This window comes from Mus caroli, chromosome 11 (assembly GCF_900094665.2).
Source record: "Mus caroli chromosome 11, CAROLI_EIJ_v1.1, whole genome shotgun sequence".
NCBI lineage: Eukaryota > Metazoa > Chordata > Mammalia > Rodentia > Muridae > Mus > Mus caroli.
Window position 1 is genome coordinate 113,964,543 of NC_034580.1, and position 24,014 is coordinate 113,988,556.

At 54.6% G+C, this 24,014-nt stretch overlaps 1 protein-coding gene across 2 annotated transcripts in view; it reads right to left on the bottom strand.

Moving 5' to 3' along the window:
- Positions 1–24,014, bottom strand: part of Dnah17 (dynein axonemal heavy chain 17) — a 111,581-nt gene that overhangs the window by 53,250 nt on the left and 34,317 nt on the right. For both annotated transcript variants that reach the window (XM_021175677.2, XM_021175676.2), the window contains 20 exons: positions 23,722–23,874; positions 21,469–21,717; positions 19,741–19,863; positions 18,578–18,925; positions 18,396–18,487; positions 17,967–18,093; positions 17,371–17,523; positions 15,069–15,194; positions 14,433–14,540; positions 12,811–12,942; positions 12,014–12,174; positions 10,775–10,931; positions 9,926–10,030; positions 6,673–6,830; positions 6,160–6,298; positions 5,755–5,982; positions 5,345–5,482; positions 4,609–4,741; positions 3,418–3,545; positions 2,638–2,786 (listed from right to left, as the gene is read on the bottom strand). In XM_021175677.2, coding sequence (XP_021031336.1) covers positions 2,638–2,786; positions 3,418–3,545; positions 4,609–4,741; positions 5,345–5,482; positions 5,755–5,982; positions 6,160–6,298; positions 6,673–6,830; positions 9,926–10,030; positions 10,775–10,931; positions 12,014–12,174; positions 12,811–12,942; positions 14,433–14,540; positions 15,069–15,194; positions 17,371–17,523; positions 17,967–18,093; positions 18,396–18,487; positions 18,578–18,925; positions 19,741–19,863; positions 21,469–21,717; positions 23,722–23,874 — 3,107 coding nt within the window. The remainder of the gene's footprint in view (positions 1–2,637; positions 2,787–3,417; positions 3,546–4,608; positions 4,742–5,344; positions 5,483–5,754; positions 5,983–6,159; positions 6,299–6,672; positions 6,831–9,925; positions 10,031–10,774; positions 10,932–12,013; positions 12,175–12,810; positions 12,943–14,432; positions 14,541–15,068; positions 15,195–17,370; positions 17,524–17,966; positions 18,094–18,395; positions 18,488–18,577; positions 18,926–19,740; positions 19,864–21,468; positions 21,718–23,721; positions 23,875–24,014) is intronic.

Consider the following 24,014-nt stretch of genomic DNA (forward strand, 5'->3'; position numbering starts at 1 on the left):
TGTCACTGATGCTCCATCGGAGGTGGGGATGGGGCTCTGTGCCTGCCTCTCCTCCATCTGGAGAGGGTTCTTCACCTGCCTCTCCCTCAGCAGAGCTTGTCTCCTTCCCATTCCCCTGGACACCCCAGGAGTGTCCAATCCCTTCCTCTGCCCTTGCCAGTCTCCCCTCTGGCTCCCTCCCTCCTTGCTGTTTCCACGGCTGTTCCCATGATCCCATCTCCTGTATCCTAGCGTGGTCTATGACCTGACGCCTCCCATCTTGTGGTGTGGCCATGACTTGTCTTCCTTCTTCCGTGTCTCATCTTCTACCCAGGCTTCATTTCGGTTCTTGCACTGCCCCCCTGCTCTCCCTGGAAACCCAAGCTGCTGGAGGACAGAAGAGCTGCCTCACCACCACCCCCCACCCCCCAATGTGGCCCTCACATAGGACAGGAGCTCCTGTGGGCATAATCAAGATGCAGATCTCAAGATGTCGCCGCCCTGGGTTACAGCGGACCCGGAATCTGACGCCCTGCAGAGGGCTGTGTGGAGACATCCATGGGTGATCACAGGCCACCAAGAGCCAATAGAAGTTGGGACCAATTTGCCCTGTATCCTTCAAGGGCCCAGTGTGCCACCATCCTGACCTCGGGCTCCTGGCCTCGGCCCTCAGAGGATGGACTCCTGTTAGTGGCTGCCTGGCATGCAACTCTTCCTCAAAGTGCTGCCAGGCTAATGTCCCCTCTCAGCAGCTCTCAGACTCCCCCTCCCCCACTTCCCACCCTGGTGTCTGGCTTGGCTCCCTATCTGTCCCTGCAGGGCCATCTTCCTCAGTGCCCCGTGGAGGCCTGGTCTCATCCTGCTGGCTGCCCCCAGCAGACATATCACCTCCCAACTGAAGAAGGGAAAGGGACGAAGTCTGATATCTCATTTCCTTCTCTCTACCACAGTGGCTCATACATGCACACCTCAGGCCTGCTTTTTGTGCTCAAGACTGTCTCTTAGCTTGGCAAATAAATTTCTCTTTCCTTGCTGAAACACCCACAGCTCTTCGCCTCCAGGGCCTCCTCTGTGCCTGGTGCCTGGCTTCAGCCCTTTTCTTCCACGGATCTCTCTTGAGTTATTGATGGGCACCTGTCTGCCAGGTCAGGGCCAACTTCCTTCCTCCAGCCTGCTTGTCTCCAAGGTGTGGTCCAGCCAGCTTCCTGCTCCTTCCAATTTCTGCTCAGAGTGTCTGTGTAGCTCACCACTGCCCCGTGTGTCTCTTCTGGAATTGCTGTTGGGGTATATGATTCTCTTTGTTCCCAAAACCGTGTGAATTTTGTTAGGAAAATTATCTTCTGTAATCACGACCCATATTTTTCCTGGAAAATCAACTTCCCCACCATGGAATGCTTAGGGTCCAACAGACAGACAGTGTGCAGAAAGAGTCATTTGGGTAGATGGGGGGAGGGTGAATGGATGGATGAATGGAAGGGTAGATGAGTTGATGATTGGGTGGAAAATGGATGGACAGATAGATAAGTGGGTAGGGAGGTGGACTGCTAAGTGTATGGGAGGAAGGATGGATGGATGGATGGGTGGGTGGGAGGATGGGTGGGAGGACAGATAGGTGGGTGGGAGGACAGTTGGGAGGATGGATGGATAGGGGGGCAGATGGGCGGATGGATGGTGGGAGGATGGATGGGAGGATGGGTGGGAGGATGGATGGGAGGATGGGTGGGTGAGTGTGTGGGAGGATGGGTGGGAGGATGGGTGGGAGGATGGGTGGGAGGATGGGTGGGAGGANGATGGGTGGGAGGATGGGTGGGAGGATGGGTGGGAGGATGGGTGGGAGGATGGGTGGGAGGATGGGTGGGAGGATGGGTGGGGAGAAGGACTGATGAGTAGATGCTCGTCTCCAGCTCAGGTACTCATCCTGAGCCTGTGGTTCCTAGAACACGCCACGGATTTCTATCCCGGCTTACTAAGGACATTGGCTCCAAGCTGTCCTTTCTGTGTCCCTTGAAGGTTTACTATTCTGCCAATCACTGGCCACAGGTCCAAGCAGGGAGATCTCAACATCAAGTCTCAGGCGCATGCCTTCCCCCACCCCCGCCCCTGTTGCCACAGGAGAGGCAGGGGCAGCTCCCCATGTCACAAACTGTCCTTTCTTCCTGGCCCTCGGCCTTTACTCTCCAACCAGCCCAGGGCCTCCCCGTGAGTTCCAGTCCTCACCAGGGACACTGACCCAGGCCCTGTACTTCCCGAATGTTCCCTCTACTCTCAGGTGGCAGCTTTGACATCAGTCCTTTGGGACAGCAGCACCCACAGGTAGGACAGGCCTCTCCTCAACCCAGCGCCCTGCTCAGCTGTTATGGAAGTGTTTCGCCAGCTGCTGCCCTGTGCTGTCACTGTGAGCTTCTGTCCCACGCCTAAAACTTTTACCTCAGTGACGGTAAAAGGATCTTTTACCGTCACTGAGGTAAAAGTTCAGGGAAGAGGAGTCAGCGTGCTACACACAAGCGTGCGGGGCTCTGACACAGCCCACTGAACGTCAGGCGAGATGGCACGCGGTACTTTTGATGGGTGCAGGCAAGCATACGTCACCACGACAGACAGTCTACTGACTGCTTTCTCTGCTGCGGTTTGGGATGAGAGAGCCCCAGCCCTACTCACGGGTTCCACCCTAGATCCGCAGGGTTGATGTAGAGTATGCCAGCCCTAGAGACGGTGGCTGGGGTGGCTGTCCTCAGGTGGCTGATCTCAAACACCAGCCTCATGGTGCGATTCAAGGGAATTCGCTCGTTGCTGGCCAGGGTGAGGACCTAGGGAGGACAAAGCGAGCCCATTGGTCAGTGGCAGCCCCCAAAGGAGGAGCCACTGAGCCAGTGGCATAGGTGACCACAATGAACCTGTATGCTCTCCTTGCCTCCAGCTCCCTGTGTGCGGAGCCAACACAGGCATCCCTCCAGAGCCACAACCCTCTCCTCTATGGATCAGATCCTTCTGTGTCTCTTTCCATCCAACTGAGAAGCCCTGTTTTCGAGACAGGGTCATGCTGTGCAGCCCAAGCAGGCCTTGAACTCATGATCTTCCTGCCTTGCCCACCCTCCCCAGTGCTGGGAAGAGTCATCTTCTTAAGCTGCTTCTAGGATACTAGGGAGGCCATTTGTGCCTCGCCAAGTTTCTACGCTGCCCATGGGTGAGTTGGAGACTGAGCCTCGAGCTTTACTCTTGCCCACGCAGAAGCAGAACCACGGGCAAGTTCGGGAGAGCGTCTATTGTGGCGGGTGCAGTCTGCGGTTCACGACTTTCTGTGTGGGGCTCTTGACAGACTCCCAGCCACCTTGCCCACCCTGCACCCCCCACTGTGTGTGTGCACTGCCCATGACCTGTAAAGCTCTCTCATACTGTGGTGGTGGCAGGGGCTTGGCTGTGAATCCAGGGGTTTCATACCTTGTTGTCGTCCATGACCGTGTTAAGGGACTCAATCCACATGGGATCTATGTCCCCGTCCAGGACAATCCACTTGGGACCGTCATGCGTGAGGTTGGCCAGGTCCCGCATGATGGTTGAGAACAGGCCTGGAGGGAGGCAGGCTGGTGACGCTCACGGCCCCATCTGAGGGGGCTACATAACAGGCCAGGCACTCTGTGGCTGTCACTCTGTCATGCCTAGGTGGGCCTGACCTTAGGCCCAACTCAGTTTCTCAGAGGTGGCAAGTCCTGCCCTTAAAGTGACGAGGGGTGGGGTGGGGGTGCTTCTTGCTCTTCCTCAGTACCTGTGCTAGCCTCTGCTCTTGCCTCCTTCTGACCCCTCAGCCCCACCCCTTTCCCACCACTGAACGCCCCGCCCTTTCAGAGGCTCTTCAAGGTTCAGCAGCCTCCTGTGGAGAGGGTCACAGGGCCATGCTTGACACTCCGCTCAGCTCACTCGCTCACACGCACACACCCCATGTTTTCTCCCTGTACCCAGCACGGAAAAGCGGGAGGGGGGAAGCTTGGGGACAAAGCCAGAGATGACCAAAGCCCCATCACCCTCTTGGAGCTTGTCCTCCCACAACGGGAGAGACACGATGCGATACCCGTGTAGAAATGTGTACACAGAAGGTGGATGGGAAAAGCACAAAGAGAAAGAAAGAGGGGCCGGGGTGCCACCTCCCTCGGGGAGCGGGGGAGCGGGGCCTGCTCTTTGCTTCCAGTCAGGAGGTGCTCACATGGGCGACACCCCAGCCCCCCCTCTTTCCCTGGCCCAGTTCTCAGTTTTCTCATGAGGCAAACCCAATGGAGTCTCAACCGGAAGAAGCCTCTATCCCAGAACAGGTGGACAGGGGCCTGCCCTTCACTCCCTGTGGGTGCTCTGCAGGAGGCTGTCAGTGCAGCAGGGCTCAGCTTTGGGGTCCCTTCTTGAGGTGAGAGGGGCCTCTACTTGGGCTGCTGGGTTCGCCTCAGCTCCCTCTTCCTTCCTGCCTGGTGGCATAGGTGATCTGCGCTCCGAGTGCACCAGCACCGGGCTCCATCAGCCCTTTTGCAGTGATCAGGACCTGGCCAGAACCCGCACAGGTCTCAGGGAGCCTGCTCAGGGACGTGGCGGGGTCTCAGAGCCCCACTGCAGGTAACGCTCCACACCCCACCGCACCGCACCAACCGTCTTTCCACTCCCTGGTCGCTGGGTTGATAATGCCAAACAGCTCGTCACAGGTGACAGCCTTCGGGTCCAGGTCCACCGCCACGGGCTTCCTCTTCAGGTTCTGGTAGGTCTTGTTGAGGGATTTGAGGACCTGTGGGTGGGGAGCATCCAGTGGCTCAACGTCCTGTATGGGGACGGTCTGCACGGGGCAGCCCTCTGTGCAGCTCCGGACGCTTTTCACTCAGAGAGACACCTGAGGATATTTTGTGTGTGTGTGTGTGTGTGTGTGTGTGTGTGTGTACATGTGTGCACAAATTTCTTTTCTTTTTAAGACGCCACACACAGTTTCCCTTGTGACTTGCCATTTTCTTAGACACTGTCCTGCAGCCCAGCTGACCTAGTACTTTCTATGTAGGTCAGGCTGGCCTTGAACTCACAGAGATCCACCTGCTTCTGCCTCCTGAGCACCAGAATTAAGATGTGCACCACCACACCCAGTTTCTCTATCCCCTAGTTCTTGTGTCTTAGGGAATGGGTTTTATAAGAGGGTAAGGATCCTGCCTGAGGGCATTCAGACAGACACTTGGTTGGCTTCCTATTGCTAGCACTGGTGATGTTGGCTGCTACTCCCCAGGGTTCACCATGGCCCCAGGCCTTGCTGGGGGACAGGAGTGTGTGAGTGACAGGCCTCCGGGAGGCAGGTGATGTGTGTGTGTGTGTGTGGGGGGGGTACCGATGAGTGCTGGTGACATGCCTGGGATTTGCCGCTGCCCGCGTTCCCAATGACAAAGACCGAGTGTCGGACTTGAAGCAGCTCTTCCAGCTGCACGACTTTCAGCACAAAGCTGTCTTCTGCCTGAAGCTTGAGCTCCACGATGCTTTGTTTGATGATCTGGGAGACACGGTAGTGGCAGGATTAAGAGGGCACGGGAAGGCGACCTTTCCTGTGGCTGAGCTGCCAAGCTGTGCCCCTAATCTCACCCAGAACTCACACGGCCCTGGAACCCCAATTCCAGATCTCTGTGGCCATCAGTTCTGAAGCCTGGGGCTGGCTGGGGAGCAGGAAGCAACTTTCTTTCCCCCCACCCCCCGATTCTTGCAGCACTCAAGGGCAAGTTTCTCAGGATGGATACGGAGGTGTACATCAGGGAGGGAGAGAATTACCTTCTCAAAATTCAGGTCTCGCTTCCGGGGCACGTCCAGAGCCGGGAAGAGGTCGCCGATCAGCCCCATGAACACGGGCAGGTCATCGGTCACGATCTTGGGGATGTTGAAGTCTCTCAGGGCCCTCATGAGCACCTGGTCCTCTGCCCGGGTTGGGTCTCCCCTCTTCAAGGAGCCGGCTACCACCAGCACAGACTTGATGGCCCGAAGGCCCCAGTCATAATGGTCCTGTGGGGAGTGGGAACTCGGATGTGAACTTGCTGTTGTCTGACTGTGGTCATCTGGCACTGTCAGGCTCAGAGTTCATCTTGGGGCTAGGGAGGGGCAGAGATATAAGCATGGATTCCCCCACCCCCACTCCCAGCCGAGGTTGGGCCAAGAGCCCTAGGGGCTGGAAGAACACACCTGCTTAGAGAGCAGCTCTTTGCACAGGGTGTAGAGGGTGATGAACTTCCGGGCCAGGAGGCGAGCATCCAGGAAGCCCTCGGCCACAAGCATGATCTCACAGATCAACTCGAAGTCAGGGACCACCATGGCACAGGGCCTGAGAAGTGACAGAGCAGCTGTCTCTCCTGCTTTCACCTCCCTGGCTCCTCAGCAGCCAGCTGCCCCTCTTCCTCTGGGCCATGTGTCCCTGCCAGTCAACCTTCAGGGTACATGAAACCGGGTTCCAGCCTCCCCCATCCATCCACACACCCAGCTCACGAAGCTCCAGGCCCCATGCCTGCTCCGACTCCTCTGAGACTCCTTAAGTAGAACAGCCAGTGTCTCGGCTGTGGACCGCCCCCACTTGGGGAGCCAGGGCCTGCCTGCTGTCCTGTTAGCCCTACTCCATCTTGGGAGCTGCTAGCCTTGGGGTCTTCTGCCTCTTCCACTAACTCCTCAGCCTGGGACACTGCCGGGTCCCTCCTCTGTCACCTGAATAGGGCCTTCAAGTTCTCCGGCAGCTCCGTGCGCCCGGCGTAGCCAGGATTCATGGTGATAAAGATGCCCACAGTGGGGACAAGGCTTATTATCTCTCCCAGGAAGTTAAACTTCTTTTTCTTGGCCCGAATTGCATCTTGGACACACTTTACCTAGGCAGTTGGTACACACACACATTAAAATGTAACCATTTGTGTGTGCAAATGTGTGCACATATGTGTGGGTATGAACATATGCAAAATCTGGACAGCAACAGTGTCTTCCTCTATTGCTCTACACTTTTTTGAGACAGGGTCTCTCGTTGAATTCGGAACTCACCAACTGGCTGGTCAGAGAGCCCCAGGGGTCCTTCTGTCTCCCCCTCCATGGTGCTGGAATTACACATCTGGCATCTGGCTTTGTGTTTTGAAACAGGTCTTCACTATGTAGCCCTGGCTGGCCTTGAGTTCGCAGAGACCCATCTGCCCCTGCCTTCTGAGTTCTGGGATTAAAGGCCTGGCAGCACCTGGCTTTTCTCCCTCTTTAAGGAAAAGATTTATGTGTGTGCTTTCGTCTGTATGCCCATGTGTTTGGCTGCCTGAGGAGGCCACAGAGGCTGCGGAATCCCCTGGAGCTAGGAGTCACCTGGCATGGGTGTCAGGAAGCAAACCCAGGTCCTCGGAAAGAAACTGGTGCCCTTAACCCCAAAGCCATCTCTCCAGTGCCCACATCTGGCTTTTTATTTGGGTTTTGGGAGCCGAGCTCAGGCCGGTGGGTTTGTGTGGTAAGCATTTTATTGGCTGGGTTGTCGGCCCACCCCCGTGCCCCTGTGCCAGTTACAGTGTGTGGTGGCTGTGAATTAGCAGTGGCCTTCACTCTGTCATTGCCCTCCACCGCTGTGATTTTGTTGTTTGTGGTGTTATACAGCCGGCCTCAGCTGGGCTTTTGTCTCAGGAGTGTCCTCTGGCCGTGACCCTGGCTAAATTCTGTCCACTCTCTGACAAGAACCCACAAGGGTCCTGTTAGTGGCCACTCTGCATCCAAGAGTCTCTGGGGCCACCTCCTGCTTACCAGGATGGTGGAATCTGGTCTCTGCTTGGGATTTTAGAGGAACCAAAGGAAGGTAGCGGCAAACTGTAAGATCACCACTGGGGGGCGCTCCAGGCTCGTGACTGAAATCTCTCAGTCATGGGATTTTTTTTTTTTTTTTTTTTTAATTTCCCCCCAGCGCACAGCTTGCTCGCCTGGACTTGGTAGGTGACTCTGGGTCATGCTGGGTTTCCCTCCCAGTCTGTAGCCCACAGGGCTCACACCTGGGCAGGACTAGAGGGCAGGAATTTGGGGGCATCTCCTGCTGCTAGGACCTTCCAAGCATTTTGGTCCCTGCTCTTTTGTGTCCACAAATGTTCAGATCATCAAACAGGTGCCATGGAACATCCTAGGGTTTGTCCCATGACTTGGGAGTGTATACTGAGTCAAAGAGTCAGGGGTGTGTGACTGACCCTGGGAAGATAGGGTGGAGGCGTGGCTATCACCTTGGCAAACTCAGTTGGCCCTTCTCAGATTGGGGAGTGGGAGGGGGGCTGATAAGAGCGCTAGAGGTGAGGTTTCCCCCAGGCTGTGGGTCCTTTCACCCCTGCATCTCCTCTCCACCTGGGTGGTCAGGAACCCTGCCCCCACCCCCACCCCCACCCCTACTGGTTTTTCCTACTGAAATTCCAGCAAGAGTAGCAGATGTTTCTGCTACAATGCTGCTTCCGCTACAATGTACTGACTTAGCTCTTGGTGAACAGGCCTGTAAGGGACAGCAGATTGAGAGCTGGTCACCTCAACCTTTCTTAGACTCTCTTTGGTGGGCACTTCTATGCTAGGGACATCACTGCGCACTAGTGCTTAGGTGTGTGTACCCAGCACCCTTCCTGTGTAGCCTTGGAACTCTTGCTAACACTCCCCTGACCCGCACCCCCACCCCCCAGAACACTGTTCCTCATCTTCCTGGGAACCACCTTCCTTTCCCCGTTACCCATCATTCCTATTTTCACTGTCTGGGTTTGGGGCAAGTGGCTAGGCCGGGTTCATGAGGACCTCCAAAGTCGGGCCTTGGCCTAGGACTCTGCAGGTGGGGTCTCAAGCTGATCTGAGATTGGAGGCCAGCCTTGGAGGACCTCAGAGCCCGTTGTCTATCCAGCCTGTCGGGCACCAGGACTGCTGGGGCTCCTGTTTGAAACACAGAGCCCTGCAGGTGAGTTTAAAAGCTTGGGGTATTGACATGGCCCCCACCCTGTACCCCCTTTGCCTTGGATTCCCCATTGCTGTTCTGTGCCGGGTTAGGGAATCCCCTGGACACACAACCACTCCTTCCCCATCCGCTCTGGTCTGGTTCGTTTATACTGAGATACTGCCGTGTTCTTCAAAGCCCACAGTGCTTCATTCTCTTCTGTCAAGTTCACCTGACTGGCCTGAGGCCACCTCGGCACAGAGCTCCAGCTTGGGGAAGGGTTTCTCCTTACATGGATTATCTAATGAAAGCCAACTGATGCATGGAGATATTGTAACTTAGTTCTTGAAGCCCACAGCTGAGTTCCAGCTGGTTGCAGGCAGCCAACTGTTCAAACCGTGTTCAGATAAGGCAGAGCAGCTGTGATCAATCCAGCTGTCTGTATTCTGCACTTCCTTTCCTCGAGACTATAAATACAGCCTGCTGGTGTGTGTGTGTGTGCGTGTGTGTGTGTGTGTGTGTGTGTGTGTGGCAGAGGGAGGGTCGTTGGACATTCTGTACCATTTTGGTCTAGTTTGCTGGCAAACAGTACAATCTCAAAGCCAACTAAGGGTTATCAAATATTCTCTCTCTCCCCTTCTCCCTTCTCTGTCTTACGAAACAAAGTCTTAATCCATAGTCCTGACTAACCTAGAGTTTGTTCTATAGACCAGTCTGGCCTTGAACTTGTGGCAGTCCTCCTGGGTTCATATCACAAAGTGGCAGGGGTTATAGGCATGAGCTACCACACCCAAAGTAGCTTTGTATGTTAGCATCCCCAAGCTGAATCAGTTATACCTCCCTGTATCTGACCCTTACTGTCCCCGCTGTGTGTAAGGGCCCCTGGGAGCCAGGGCAGGGCATCTGAGACTTCACTGTGTCACCTCCCTGCCCAGGGCTTGGCTGTTGGGGTGGTCAGACAGGAGGGTCTCTGGTGACAGAGATGCCAGGAAAACTGGGCACAACTCCAGGTCCCCCACTGACCCAGAGACTGAGCAGAAGGGCCCCTACCTGTACAGCAATCACAGACAAGACCTCCACCGAGATCCGGTTAAACTCGTCAAAGCAACCCCAGGCTCCTGTCTGTGCCAGGCCCTTGTAGATGTTTCCACAGGACTACAAAGGGAAAGTCAGATTAGAGAGAGGGAGTGGCCCCCAGAGGCCTGCAGGAAGCAGGTGTCTGGAGACAGCGCCCTTGTATACCTGACCCGCAGGGTCCCAGCGTTTTTTCTAAGCGAACATCAGGCTAAGAAATCCCCCAATCCCTACCCCTGTCTTCTCATTTTATGCACATGGAGAAGGGGATCCTCTGAGGTGTGCTGGGGCTCCAGGAAGATCTTTCCATGTGACTATGCCATTTTGTTCCCTGCAGGGTCAGCAACACACCCATGGAGCTCACACAGAAGTCCTTCTAGGATCAATAGACTTCACTTTTCTAGGGCCCCTGAGGGGGACATGCTGGTATGACCTTCAGTCAGCAGGGGTCTTGGCCACTGTCCTCAGCCTCAGGATGGGACCACTAGGCTGTGGGGCTTGTCCAACGGGAGGGCACCCCAACTCCTCCCTTTTATGCTGGGACTGTTACTGTCCGAGTCCCTCCCCTCCTGTTTAGTCCTCTGAGAAGACGTGACCCTGCAGCTGATGGACCTGTCCTTGTCCCCTTCGGAGTTCACCTGGTGGCCACTACTTTCACCCTAACCCCACACTGAACGCCAATCAGGTACTCCTACCTGTGTGTGTGTCTCTATTCATAGGGGACAGTCATGGAACTGCCGGGACCTCTACCTCCACAAGGGAGTGCTAGTGGGTACTCTGGGTGCACATGCTCTTGGGTGGGGACCCGCAGCCCTGGCCACGTACCTTGTAGTCCATCTGCTCTGAGCAGTTGAAGACATACACCATGGTGCCCAGGGCTCTGCCCAGGTCCTTGGTTGTCTCCGTCTTGCCCGTGCCAGCGGGGCCTGCAGGGGCTCCGCCCATGATCAGGTGGAGGGACTGCGTGAGCGTGATGTAGCACCTGCAGAGGACCTTGATTCACCTGGGGTACTGTGACCCTATGACCCACACCCCACTGTGCTCTGCTTGGCTTACTGTGGGGCCGCTGTACTCACTCGGGCCCGGAGGGACCAAAGTCAGAGCTGTGTGTATGTGTGCATGTGTGTGTGTGGGGGGTGGATCACTGTGCTGAGGGATAGGGGTGGGTGCAAGACATGGCCCTCCTGTGGGTTTGGGGACCAGACTCTGGGGACTCGTCAGACACATGCTGAGGGTGTCTTGGGCAGCCTCTGAGCTGAGTGGTTTTATTATCTTGTAATTGATCCAATCCCCGCACACTCATGAGGGTTCCTGTAGCTCTCTCCCTGTTCTGCAGACCTCAGGGAGGTGAAGCCACTTCCTGGGGACACAGCTAGTGATGGACCAAGAGCTTAGCCTAAAGCAGGGCTCCTGCCTGGCAACTGGGCTGGATTGGAAAATAGGGCTGTTGAGGCTTGGTCTTGCTGTCTGCTGTAATGCTAAGTGGGACCCCCAAGACATGAAGTCTGCATGTAGATCTGTGACCTGGCCCCAAGTTATTTCTGATTGGTAAATAAAGATGCCAACATTCAATAGCGGGTAGAAGAGACATAGGTGGGGTTTAGGTTTTCCAGGTTTGGGGTCAGAGGAGATGAATAGGAGGAGGAGGGAGGGGGAGGGAGGAGAAGGAGGAGGAACAGGAGGAGGAGGAAGCCACTATGGGTTAGGCGAACCATAAAAAAAGGTGGCCCTGAGGGCTGACCAATTGGAGTTAAGAGCAGCCCAGATAACATAGTAATAACTCAGGGTTATCCATAGGAAAGTAGATTCTAACAGCATAGAGGGTAGGTATCTGCCCAGCTCTTGTGCTGTTTTAAGGCTTATTGTAAATATAAAGGTCGGTCATGTGTGTCTTTTATCCGGGAACTAAATGGTCAAAAGCAGGGTAGAAACTCCAGGTCAGGATTACAAACGTCTACAACACAGGACCTCCCCACCAAATGAACGTGGGCTCTTCTAGCTGCAGAGCCGGGGGGGGGGTTGTGTGGGGAGGGGGCAGGGTATTGGGCTGTAGGTGGTCCCCACCTGTCTGTGAGTGGGGTGATGACCAGCCGAGGCGTGTTGCCCAGGTACTCATAGGAGTATTTGATCTGGGCGTCACAGATGTTGGCGAAGCAGTGCTTCTTTTCCTCGTCCCAGCGGTGTCGAAGCTGCGACTGCCAGGTGAAGGCCTGCGAGCTCTCCACCTGCAGCAGGAACCCAAGGGTCTTGGTTCCAGGCCGGTCCCGGGGGGTCTCCCCTCCGTCGGGTACACGACTCTTTCAATACCCCTAGCCGCAGCCTGCTACAGATAGGGGCTTCCAGGGTTGGGGGCTGGCCCAGGCAGCAAACAACTTGCTGAGTTCAATCCTCAGAACCCATGTGGTGTGCCAGTCATCCAGTGACAGCAGGTGCTTGCAATTCCAGGGCTGAGGAAGTGAAGATGAGGTAGGAGGGGTTGTGGAGTGTGGGGTGTGGTGGTGCGGGCTGGGCCTGAGTTCCAGGCCAATGTGAGAGCCTGTCTCCAAAAAGGAAGGTGGATGGCACCTGAGGGGCCCCATTTAAGGTCATCCTCAGGCCGCCACATGTATCCACACATACGTGCACATGCGCCTGCGCACATAAGAACACACACACAAGAATGGAAACTTCTGACAGTCCACTCATCTGACCCCCACGGATTGTGTGTGTGTGTGTAGAGGACGGCCCTAACCCTCAGTCACCACCCTGGGAAGAGAAGGTTGTCAACATTGGAGTTCTTGAGTGTTTGGGTTCCCAGCCCTTCCCACCACCCTGGGTTCTCCTGCCTCCCCAGCGCCTGGGGCACAGGTGGGTGCTCCTGCCTTAGCGGTGATCATCTTGGCCACCACATCGCGGGCGTGCACATCGATGGTGCAGATGGTCATGATCTTCATCCTGTCGCCAGCGCTGAGATTTCCAATGAGCAGAGTGATGAGCGCATTCAGCTGGCTGATCTGCAGAGAGAGAGTGGGGGGGGGGGCACCTGTGCTGGGGCGGAGCTCACTGGGCCAGACTCCCAGGCTGTCGGGGTCCACAGAGAATGACGCGTGTGCATGCGCTTGTGTGTGTGTGTGCGCGCATGTGCAAGATCACAGCCCTTGTTTACCACAATGGAAAAAAACCAAAAACCAAAAACCAAAAACCAAAAACCAAAACAAAACCTCCAGAAAAGTTCCTCTCCTCCCAGGTGGGGACACTATGGAGCCCTTAGAAGAGCGAGCCTGTCCGTTCAGTAAAAACAGCTGCCTGTAATCAGGCCACACGTGCAGGGAGGCTCTGAAGCTACAGGAGACAATCGCACGATCGATGGCACAGCCAGTGGAGTGCTGTCTTTGTAAGCACAAGGACCTGGCTTCGATCCCCAAGACCCGTGTAAGTAAGGAGGCATCTTGCTTGTAATCCCAACACCCCTCGGGGGGCAGACACAGGAGGATCTCTAGGGCTCCCGGGGGCCAACCTGGCCTAATGGGAAAGCTTCCGACCCTGACCTCAAATTAAGTTTCCTGAGAAACCACCCACGGTTCATGCGCATGGACACACACTCACAAACTCACACACTCATCTTCTAAGATTTAACCAAGAGTCTCAAGGGAAAGAAAGCACTCAGCGGATGAAGGTGCCTGCCCTCCAGCCGGACAACCCCAGTTCCATTCACGGGAAGCAAAGAATTGACCCCCCCCCCCCCACACACACAGGTTGTCTTCTGATCTCATGCACACGAAATGCACATGTATACACACACAAAGAGAGACAGAAGAGACAGAGGGGGGTGGGGATTGTAAAAAAAAAAAAAGAATACAGTTTTGGCGTCTGATTTCTGGGGACACACTGTAGAAGGGTTCTGAGGCTTGAACCCAGCAAGTTGTTCACTGTAGAAGGAGTTCTGTATTGGTGACGATGACACTTGTACTGTTACAGGACAGTTTATGACCCACACGGACAGTGAACACAGCTTCACCTTGGAGAGGGGGACCTGAACTGCCTACTTCTAGGTCAGTTTGACACAAGTTACAGTCGTTTCAGAGAGAGAGAGAGCCTCAACTGAGAAAATGCCCCCACCAGATCAGCCTGTGGGCAAGCCTGTGATTCATTCCCTTAATTAATTAGTGATTGATGGGAGAAGGCTCAGTCTGCTGTGGGTGGGGCCTAGCCTGGGCTGAGGATGCTGGGCTGCATAAGAAAACAGGCTGAGCAAGCCTTGAGGAGCAAGCCAGTAAGCAATGATCCTCCGATCCTCGGTGGCCTCTGCTTCAGTTCCTGCCTCCAGGTTCCTGCCCTGACTTCCTGGAGGATGGACTACAGTTGTGAGCTGCGCCTGTGATAAACCCTTTCCCCTCCAAGTTGGTTTAGGTCATGGTGGTTTTTATCTCAGCAATAGGCACCCTCATCAAGACAGGGGGCTTCTGGCTACTGCCTGGCCGTGTGGGGCCCAGAGCCTCCAAACCTGCTTTTTGTTGTAGTCTTTGATGGCGTTTTCGTAGCCTTCCTCCAGCCTTGCGAACGCCAGGCCCACCTCGGTCGTCCACCAGATCTGCGTGCATGTCAGCGCCACCTGGAAACCACCCAGAAGAAACTGTTCTTTACGGACAGTAAGATGAGGTCATAGCCAGGTGTGGTGGCACACACCTTTAATCCCAGCACTCGGGAGGCAGAGGCAGGTAGATCTCTTTTAGTTTGAGGCCAGCCTAGTCTACAGAACAAGTTCTGGGAAAGCCAGGGCTACACAGAGAAACCGTCTTGAACCCCCACTTTCATCCCCACCCCCAGGAAAAAAGACAAGGCCATGAGGCTGGACAGACAGCTCTGCGGTTAAGAGCACTGGCTGCTTTTCCAGAGCACCTGGGTTTACTGCCCACCCCTCCCCCGGATGCGCACAACCATCTTTAATTTCAGTTCCTGGACACTGTGGGCATTGCACACGTGGTACACATACACACAGGCAAAACACCCATACACATAAAATAAAGGGAAATTTCTTTTAAATGAGCTTGCATTATACAGTTAACCCCATTCCCAACAGACAAGAGCCCAGAGCCAGGGCCCAGAGCCACACTGCTGTGGTCCCGCATCCGTTCCAGACCTGGGCCGGGTAGTCAAAGATCCATTGTTCCCTCGGTTTCTCCTCGTAAGTCACCACGGCTTCTGGAATTTCGTGGCGCAACGTGGCGCGCATTCGGTCCAGCACTCGATTCAGCCACACTTCCACCTGGGGGAAGACCTCACACTGACCTCACAGGCATAGCTCATCGCAGTGACTGGTACGCCTGAAGCAGGTGAGCTTGGCGGGCAGGCGGAGCCACCCTCCCTGTCCTGACCTCTGCCCAGTCCTTTCCCAACAAAGAAGCTGGCCACCTGGGATCTCTACCTGCGCTGAGCTTCACCCACACCCCTCTCTAAACAAAGCCACCATCGCTCTGATCTATGGCTACCCAGTAGCTTCCTTCTGGGGACCAAGCAAGCACCCCAGATCCAGAAGCAGTGAGCCAGCCCAGTGTGGACCAGCTTTGGGTACATGGGGAGAGAGGCAGAATGGATCCCGAGTCAACTCTCCAGGAAAATCCCCTATGAGCCATCTCGTGGGTTTGCACGATCGGGCACGCACATGTTCCAAGTCCGGGATTACCAACCTCCTCCACCTGGATCCGCAGAAACAGTGTTGGGACCCAGCCAGAACTCTGAGCCACTTATTTTAGTGCCCACTGCCCCTGTGTGTCTGCTCTATTCCTTCGCTTTGCCTCTAAATAGTCTCTCCTCTGCCCACTCGCTGTTTTTATCACTTGTGTGAGCTTCAACTCTTTAAACAAGATGCCAAGAACTTGGAAGCTCCGTCCAGCGTCAGGGACAGAGATGCTAATGTTTCCCACAGAGCAGTAGCAGACGACTCACCGGAGCCAACGAGATGCCTCAGTGGGTAAAGGCATTTGTGGTGTGAGACTGATGACTTAGGTTCGATACACAGAATCCCCATAAGATGGAAGGAGAGAATCATGTCCACAAAATTGTCCTCTAACCTCCATGCGAGTGTCCCCCCCCCACATACACACACACACACACACACACACACACTAGGATAAAGTTTTTTTTTTTTTCCTCCCTGAGACAGGGTTTCTCTGTATAGCCCTGGCTGTCCTGGAACTCACTCTGTAGACCAGGCTGGCCTTGAACTCAGAGATCTGCCTGCCTCTGCCTCCCAAGTGCTGGGATTAAAGGCGTGAGCCACCACTGCCCCAAGTGAATAATCTTTTTTTTTTGGTTTTTTGAGACAGGGTTTCTCTGTATAGCCCTGGCTGTCCTGGAACTCACTCTGTAGACCAGGCTGGCCTTGAACTCAGAGATCTGCCTGCCTCTGCCTCCCGAGTGCTGGGATTAAAGGCATGCACCACCATTGTCCGGCTAGGATAAAGTTTTTAAAAAGCCCCCAAAGCTGACCCCACCTAAAGGCTGCTTTAGTAAGCCAGGGACACCTGGCAAAAGCTTGTGGAGTATACAGTTATCCCTAAGTCGGAGAAGGGAGCAGGCAGCCATGCAGAGAAGTCTATCTCGGTGGGAGACTGCCTACCTCGCTCTCATGGGGTGCTGGGCTCATCCCTAGCACCACAGCTGACCGAGCCCAGCTCTCCCTGCTGCACCTGGGTTGGGGAGCAGGCTGTCTTTTCTAGTGGTCACTCCCCTGAAAGGACCTTGCTGCTGCTCAGAGCCCCTCTGAGAGGGGCAATGGGAGGCTAAGCCCCATCCAGCCCCTCTGACCTCCCTAGTGCCCAGACTCTAGTGAGAGGTTCTGGTTTGCCCCGCCACATTTTCCTTCAGGCTAATGGCCAGTTCATCTCTGTGGCTGGGTCAGAGGTCGGGCAGCGAGGTGGGGGAAGAGCCAGTGAGAAGTTTGCTGTCGTTAGATAGGATCCGGTAGCCCGAGTGTAGGTGACATGCTTGCTGGAAGGAGGACCAGGGCCCCAAGATTGCTTCTCTGAAGCCACTCATTCATCATGCCCACTTCCTGTGCACAGGGGCTCGGAACCTGTTCAGGTGGCACAGCCCCCTTCTGCACCAGCTGTGACAATTCAGAGATGCGTCAAGCCTGCCTCTTCCTCCTTCCTTTGCCCATTAGATGCACACCACACACTACGGGAAGGCTGTGTGCTGTAGATTCTATAACAAAGTTGGGGCCGGTGAGATGGCTCAGCAGGTCCAGGTGCTTGCTGCCAAGCCTGGCAAACATGAGTTCAATCCCTGGGGCCCACACGGTGGAAGGAGAGAACCAACTCCCGAAAGTTGTCCTCTGACCTCCACTGGTACATCAGATAAAAAGAGGCCCACAAGCATCTCCTTGACGGATGGATGACCACATGGCAGCGTGCAGCCAGCCCCACCCCTGCAAGGCTCACCTGCCCGGAGAGGTCACACTCCTTATCAAAGTCCACGAACTCGTCCTCCTTGCTGTACATCCCCAGCCCAAACTTGAGTGGCTTTCCACTAGCGTCAAGGCGGAACTTGAGCTTACACAGGCTGTCGAAGAGCTTGGACAGGTGGCGGCTCACCTGGGGGAAGAACCCTGGAGTTGCTGGGAGCTCTGGGCTCCTTCGAGTGCTTTTAAGCCACCCCCCCCCCAACCCCCATCCTTTCTCTTTTGTCTTTGGAATATTTGTTCCTTGTCTTTGACTGATGTTAATGGAGGCAGCCACAGGCGTGGATGAGAACTGACCTCTCTTTCCTAGGAGCTCTGGGGAAACGCCTTCCTAGATCCCAGGGTGTGTGTGTCAGGGCAAAGGGCATGAAGGCCACACAGAGAACCAGTCAGTGTATCTTTCAGATATCCACGGAACACCCCCCCCGCCCCTCCGCATCTTCTTACCCATCCCATAGAAGGAGGCAAGCAGGGTGGAGTCAGGTGACTTGCCCAAAGCCATGGTATGCATTGTGAGCTTGTCCTCCAGCCAGGGCTCCTAAGTGTAGGGGTTTACACCACTGCGTTCCTGCCTACCTCCACCGGGTCGTTTCCGTTGGAGAGAATATCAAGCAGATCGGCGGAGGAGACAAAATAGAAGCGTGGGAACGCCAGCCTCTTGGTCTCCAGATATTCAGCCAGCGCCTTTTCACACACAGCCAAGCTGAGGGGAAAGAGGGGAAGGTAGTGAAGGGACTGGTGGGTCCTTTTCTGTAGGGCTCTTGGCCAGCCCATGCCCTTGGCTTACTGAGAGCATCTAGTTTTTCTCCACAGACCCTATTCATCTCCAGATGCCCCCGTCCTCCTCCAGCTCTGATCACACTATGTGTGTGTGTGTGTGTGTATGTGTCCTAATCCACCTCAGGGATGGAATATTATTAGCCTGTGACCTGTGCCTTTGCACAGCAGGTGGCACATGACCTGTCCCATCAACACCTCAACTGGACATATGGGAAGGAGACCCACCTCATCTTCAGCTTCTCCAGTTTGTTATAGAGACCCGGTTTGTTGGTGGCTTCCACCACGTTTGGTGTCTTCACGGCATCCTCCATCAAAGCCTGGGGGTGGGGGAGAAGGGAGGACAGAAGGATTGAAGTCTATGCTGCCCATAGCAGCCGTTTCTGGGAACACCCAGTGTCCCAGCTCACTTTGAATTCCTGGTCGATGGCGTCGAAGCGCTTAGAATCCTCTGGTAGCTGGGCTCTGATGTCTTCTGAGCCGATGAAGATGCTCTCTAGGTGGCTCCAGGTTCTTTGGACCTCAAACCAGATGGAGATGACCGAGTCTGCGGTGGACAGCTTCTGCTGCCAGCTGGTCACCTCCTTCAGGAAGTGCGACAGGTACTTGGACATCATCAAGTTCTGCAGCTGCACCTGGTTGTCCTCCAGCGTCTCCACCAGCACTTCGTCAGACTTGAGCATCATGGTGCCTGTCCGTGGATGTAACTCGTGCTCAAATTCCATGGTAGTCCAGGTGACGTCCAGGGTCTTCAGCACCTTTCAGGGGAACGGACATAGGGAGTGTTCTGAGTGTAAGATCGGCTCCCCCACCAGCTCCCGTGCCTGTGCACTTGGCTGCTACCTCGTGCTGCAGTTCGGGAAGGTTTAGGAGCTGGAAGAAGTGGATCACTTGAGGCTGTGTATAGAACTGCCCCACTTCCCGTTCACTGTGGATTCACTGTGACCAGCAGCTTCCTACTCCTGCTGACAAGCCTTCCCCTGTGGGGGACTGTGTCCCCCTCAGGCAAGCCAGAACAACCCCTTCTGTCATCTTTAAATTTTTCCTCAATTATTTTGTCCCTGCAGTAAGAAAGTGGGGAGCATCTGGGGTGGTGGGCTCAGGGAGGGCTCAGTGCTCCTGGGACTCAAGGCTGGGGTGCTCACGCCCACACTGCTCAGGAGCCAAGAGGTAGCAAGCAGCCTAAAGGCTTATCCACAGGTAGGCAGATAGACAGATGGGTCTCTGGGGGAACACAGGAGTCCCTATGCCACACTGCAGACACAGCTGCTAGGCTCTGCAAAAGGTGCCCTACTCTTGTGTGCTGGGGAGAAAATAGCCAGGATCAGGGTAATTTGGCGATACTGAGTTCTGCAGGTATTAGATGATTTTTCTGTCCTGAACTGGCAAAGGAAGGCTACTAGATGCACACCCCCTCACCCCCACCCCTCCAACCCCCGAGCCAGCAAGTCAGAGGCTGTCTGAGGTCAGCTCCTCACAGCCACCGATTCCATCAGCCAGCTCTAGGATCCTCTGGGGGAGAAGAACCACGTGACAGCAACAGGCTCCTATCTTCTCCATCCTGGACTCCTACCTTCTCCATCCCGGACTCCTTTACAGCCTTGTCTACAATGTTGCGGACCTCGTCCTCATACTTGTGGAGGTTCAGCTGTAGCAGATCTGCCAAGGTGGTCTCTTCTGACATTTCAAATTTCACCTAGGGAAAAACCAGGCATGGCTTTTCACTGGAGTCCAGGTGTGCTGCTGTGACAGGATGCAGGCCTCTGAGCCCAGCCTTGGCCACTGGGCCCAGCTTTGATTTGTGACCCAGGAACTCCATGATTCAGGACAATTCCTTCTCCAAGCCTCACCCTTTTCTCTATAAACCTGTAACCACAGAAGCCTCTGGAGTTTGGTAAAAAGTATCCACCAGAACACACATTCACTTAGAGCCCTGGTTCTCAGCCTTCCTAATGCTGCGACCCTTTCGTACAGTGCATCATGCCAGGATGGGTGCCTGGGGAATATCCTTGGAGTTTTGGGGGTGCTAGGAGTTGAGCTGGGATGCAAAAGGAGGTCAGAGGGGCAAGTTCATTGTCTCCAGCCTTCCTATGCCATATGCATACTCAGTTACAATCACAACTGGATGGGCTGGAACTTCCGGGGCCTGGTGTGAAAAGAACACACAGGGCCTGTGAAGACTATCCTTAGCAAATTCCAACTTGCCAGACCAGATGTGTCTGCTAGGGCAACAGTTGCGTGATTGCTACAAAGTAACCAACTGTGTTTGGCCAGGATTTGAGGCCTACCTCCCCAGGGGGAAACCTATGCCTGTTACAGCAGCAGTTCCTGGCTGGGAGGGCGTGGGCCATAGAGGGAAGAAACTTCTCTTGTTTTGGTAAATGGACATAGTATCAAGCTGCCTTCTAAATATTTACGGTAATACCTGTTGAGTGCTACTCTCTGCCTGAGCCGGAGAGCGTCTGCTGGCAGTGGTTAGCATAGCACGGTGACTTGTGGCTGGTCAATGTGCTGACAAGGACTGATGGTCAAACAGTCTAAGTGAGACATCTGTATCACCCCCTCCAAAGCTCTGAGAACACCAAGGGAGTGTGTATGTGTGTGTTTGTGTGTGTGTGTGTGTGTCTCGAAGAGCACAAGAGGAGAGGATGGGAAGGGTGCCACAGAAAGTCTTCTGGATGTGGTGTGGCTGCTGCACCTGCGAACTCACAGTTGTTGTGATCATACATAAGACTTGCACAAGATCAAGCCAGTAAAATGTCTGGCACAGTGGGAGAGGAGGTCACAATGTCACACCGGGATTGATGGCTGCTGGTGGAAGGAAAGTCATTTTCTTTAGTGGTGTGGCCACTGGTAAGTTACTTGCGCTCAAGTTAAATAACTCCAACCCATAGTCATGGATGTACCCAGGACTAAGTACCCCTGGCTAAACTCAGTGAGCTACAATAGAACAAAGAAACCAACAGACAGACAAAAAAGACATGAAAGTAAAGGGGGCTTGAGAGGAAGAAAGGGTCTGGTGGGGGTAGGAGGGGTAAGGAACAGTAATTGGGGGGTGTGAAAAGGATTTTACATTGTATACCTTTATGAAGCCATCAAAGAATTTAGAGACAGAGATACCAGCTGGGTTGAAGGCAAGCACAGACTCTCTGACCTCTGAGCCCTGGTTACAGAAATGGCCCATGCCTGGCTTGGTCAACCTCGTGCACCAACGCCCTTACCTCCACCATTTGGGCAGCTCAGGCTAGCCCAACTAATGGCTGCCTGCCTGCCAGCAGCCTTCCCTCCCTCTTGGAGGTACCTGAGTGGCCTGCATGAGCTGTTGCCAGTGGCGGTCACGGATGGCGGGGTTCTGCAGCTCGCTCACAGCGCGCAGGGACGTGATCATGTTTTTCACGGTGTTGTCCAGTCCCACGAAGGCATCCCAGGGTTTCATCTCCTTGTCCAAAGACCTCACGTCCTTGGCAAACTTCTTACAGTCAATGTCCATCTGCTCCACATTGATGTCCTTCCACTTGGTGGTCTTCCAGTCGTCGATGCTGGTGTTGACCTGCAGCGAGAGCAGGAGAGCATGCTGCCCACCCTCTCTCAGCAAGGGGGGGTTCTACCTGCTACTGGAGGGTGTGGGGATACGAGATCCAATGTACTTATTAATGGGGATACAAGATACAATGTACTTATTTTTAAACTCAAAGTGTTACATTAAGACAAACTCCATTAAAAATTTAAAAAGCTGCTGGGCAGAAATCAAATTCCTCCAGATCAGCACTTCCTGAACTCACACTTGCAATCTCCTTAGCAACTGTGCCACTTTGAATCAACTCTGGAAGAACAGGAGGCGGAGCTCTGACCTCTCCAAGGGAAGCCGGGACTCCCTCCCCCTGGGATAAAGGCTGCTCCTGGGGACCTGACCTTGCTCAGTGTGCTCCCCTGATGGAGCTGACATGCTTCAATACTTTGCCTGGCTGAAATAATTTGGACTGTGTGGTTGTTGGGTTTTTTGAGGCCCCCAGACCCATTTCTTACAGGGGGATGTGCCCAGTGGTGAGACGGACGGTTGGAGCTGAAATCTGATGTGCGTTAGTAAAAGGACTGAGCCAAGAGCTGCGCCATGAAAGCTTCAGTTGAAGGTGAACAGATAAGATGTCGGTTGGTAAAGCCCATGCTGAGCCTTGCTAGTGCTTGGCACAATTTGGCTTGCTGTCCTTTTGGGAATGACCATATAACTTGCCTCGGGCCAGGACATGTGAGCTAGGCCCAGACTTCCAGGTAGGAGCTCGGATTGCCAATACTCGGCTCATTGCGGTCTGTTTTGTTTTGTTTTGAGACATGGTTTCTCTGTGTAGCCCTGGCTGTCCTGGAACTCACTCTGTAGATAAGGCTGGCCTCGAACTCAGAAATCCGCCTGCCTCTGCCTCCCAAGTGCTGGGATTAAAGGCGTGCGCCACCACTGCCGGGCAGGCTTACTGTGTTCTTTGCCCGCCTCGTCACTCATGCTGATACATAGCCTGGACTAGTGAGCTTACCTTTGATACACATCTGCCTGGAACAAGAGCATGACAAATAAGTGCTGTTGTTCAAAAACATCTTGGAGACCTGATGCCTTCGGCTGCACAGGACTCAGTGGCCCTGCCTCACTGGCAGATCTGAGATGACTCTGCATCATCTTACAGTGTCCTGGCTGGTTCACTGTCCCTGCCTTTTCCTGAGCCACCCTGCCTGCTCACGCACATGCCACCTCCTGGGTGAGGCTCTCTTTAGAGGTTTCTGTCAAGGGGCATGCTGCTCTCATTTGCTGCCAAAGTTTGCCTGAATTTTGGAGTCCCTGGGTCTGAACCATAAGACACACCATCGCTGGGGCTCCAGACTGTGTTGTTTTGCTACGGTGGCTCTAATGGACTCCTGGGTAGCTTAGGCTGGCTTGGAACTTGCTTTGTCGCCCAGGCTGACCCTGCCTTGAACTTCCTACTGTTTCTGCCTTCTCTGGAGCTGGGATTGTGGGGTGTGGCACCACAGCTGGTACATTCCCCCCAGACATGAGATAGCTACTCCGCTTAGGAACTCATGGCCCACAAGGACCACAGGAGACTTGGCCTTTCAACAATCCATCATGGGCTGTGAGGGGAGGGGAGTCATATTTCTCAATGGTATGGTCACTGGTGAATTGCCCTTGCTAGAGTAAGCCACCCCCCCCCCAAATTAAAAAAAAAGACATGGAAGTAGGAGGGGGTTTACTTGGAAGAATGTCAGAGGGAGTCTTGGGGGACTAGGAGGAATAGGAGGGGATAAATACATTTTAAAATAGGAGGGACGTTAAGAGAAAAATGACAGGTAGAGGAAACAGAGGGGAAGGAGGCGGGACAGGAGAGGGGCAGGGCAGGAGGTAGGCGGGGCAGGAGGAGGGAGGTGAGGGTGCACAGAGCTGCCACTTCACTCTTATATTCAGAGGCCCTCTCTGTTACAGCCACTCTACAGAGTGGCTGTAACACTCTACTCTCAACTCTGTTACCTGTAGAGTCCCCAGCCCCATCCCACAAGGCCTGGCCTGCCTCACCATGACGATCATGTCCCAGAGCTCCTTCAGCAGGCGGACCTCCCTGTGGCAGGCCTTCAGCTGCTTGTAGTCTGGCACCGTGACCTCAAACAGGCTGGCAGACTTGCACAGCGCCTCCATCACGCCCTCCATGGCTGAGATGCTCTTTTGTTGCTGGGATGGGAGGGGAGAGGACATCAATGGCTGCCCCAGCCTGGGTGTCCCCAAATCTGAGTGGCTCACCCTGCTCCCATTCCTGCCTTCTTGGTCTCGTATCCCCAACGTGCCCCAGTAAATCTTCTCTTGTCCTCTAG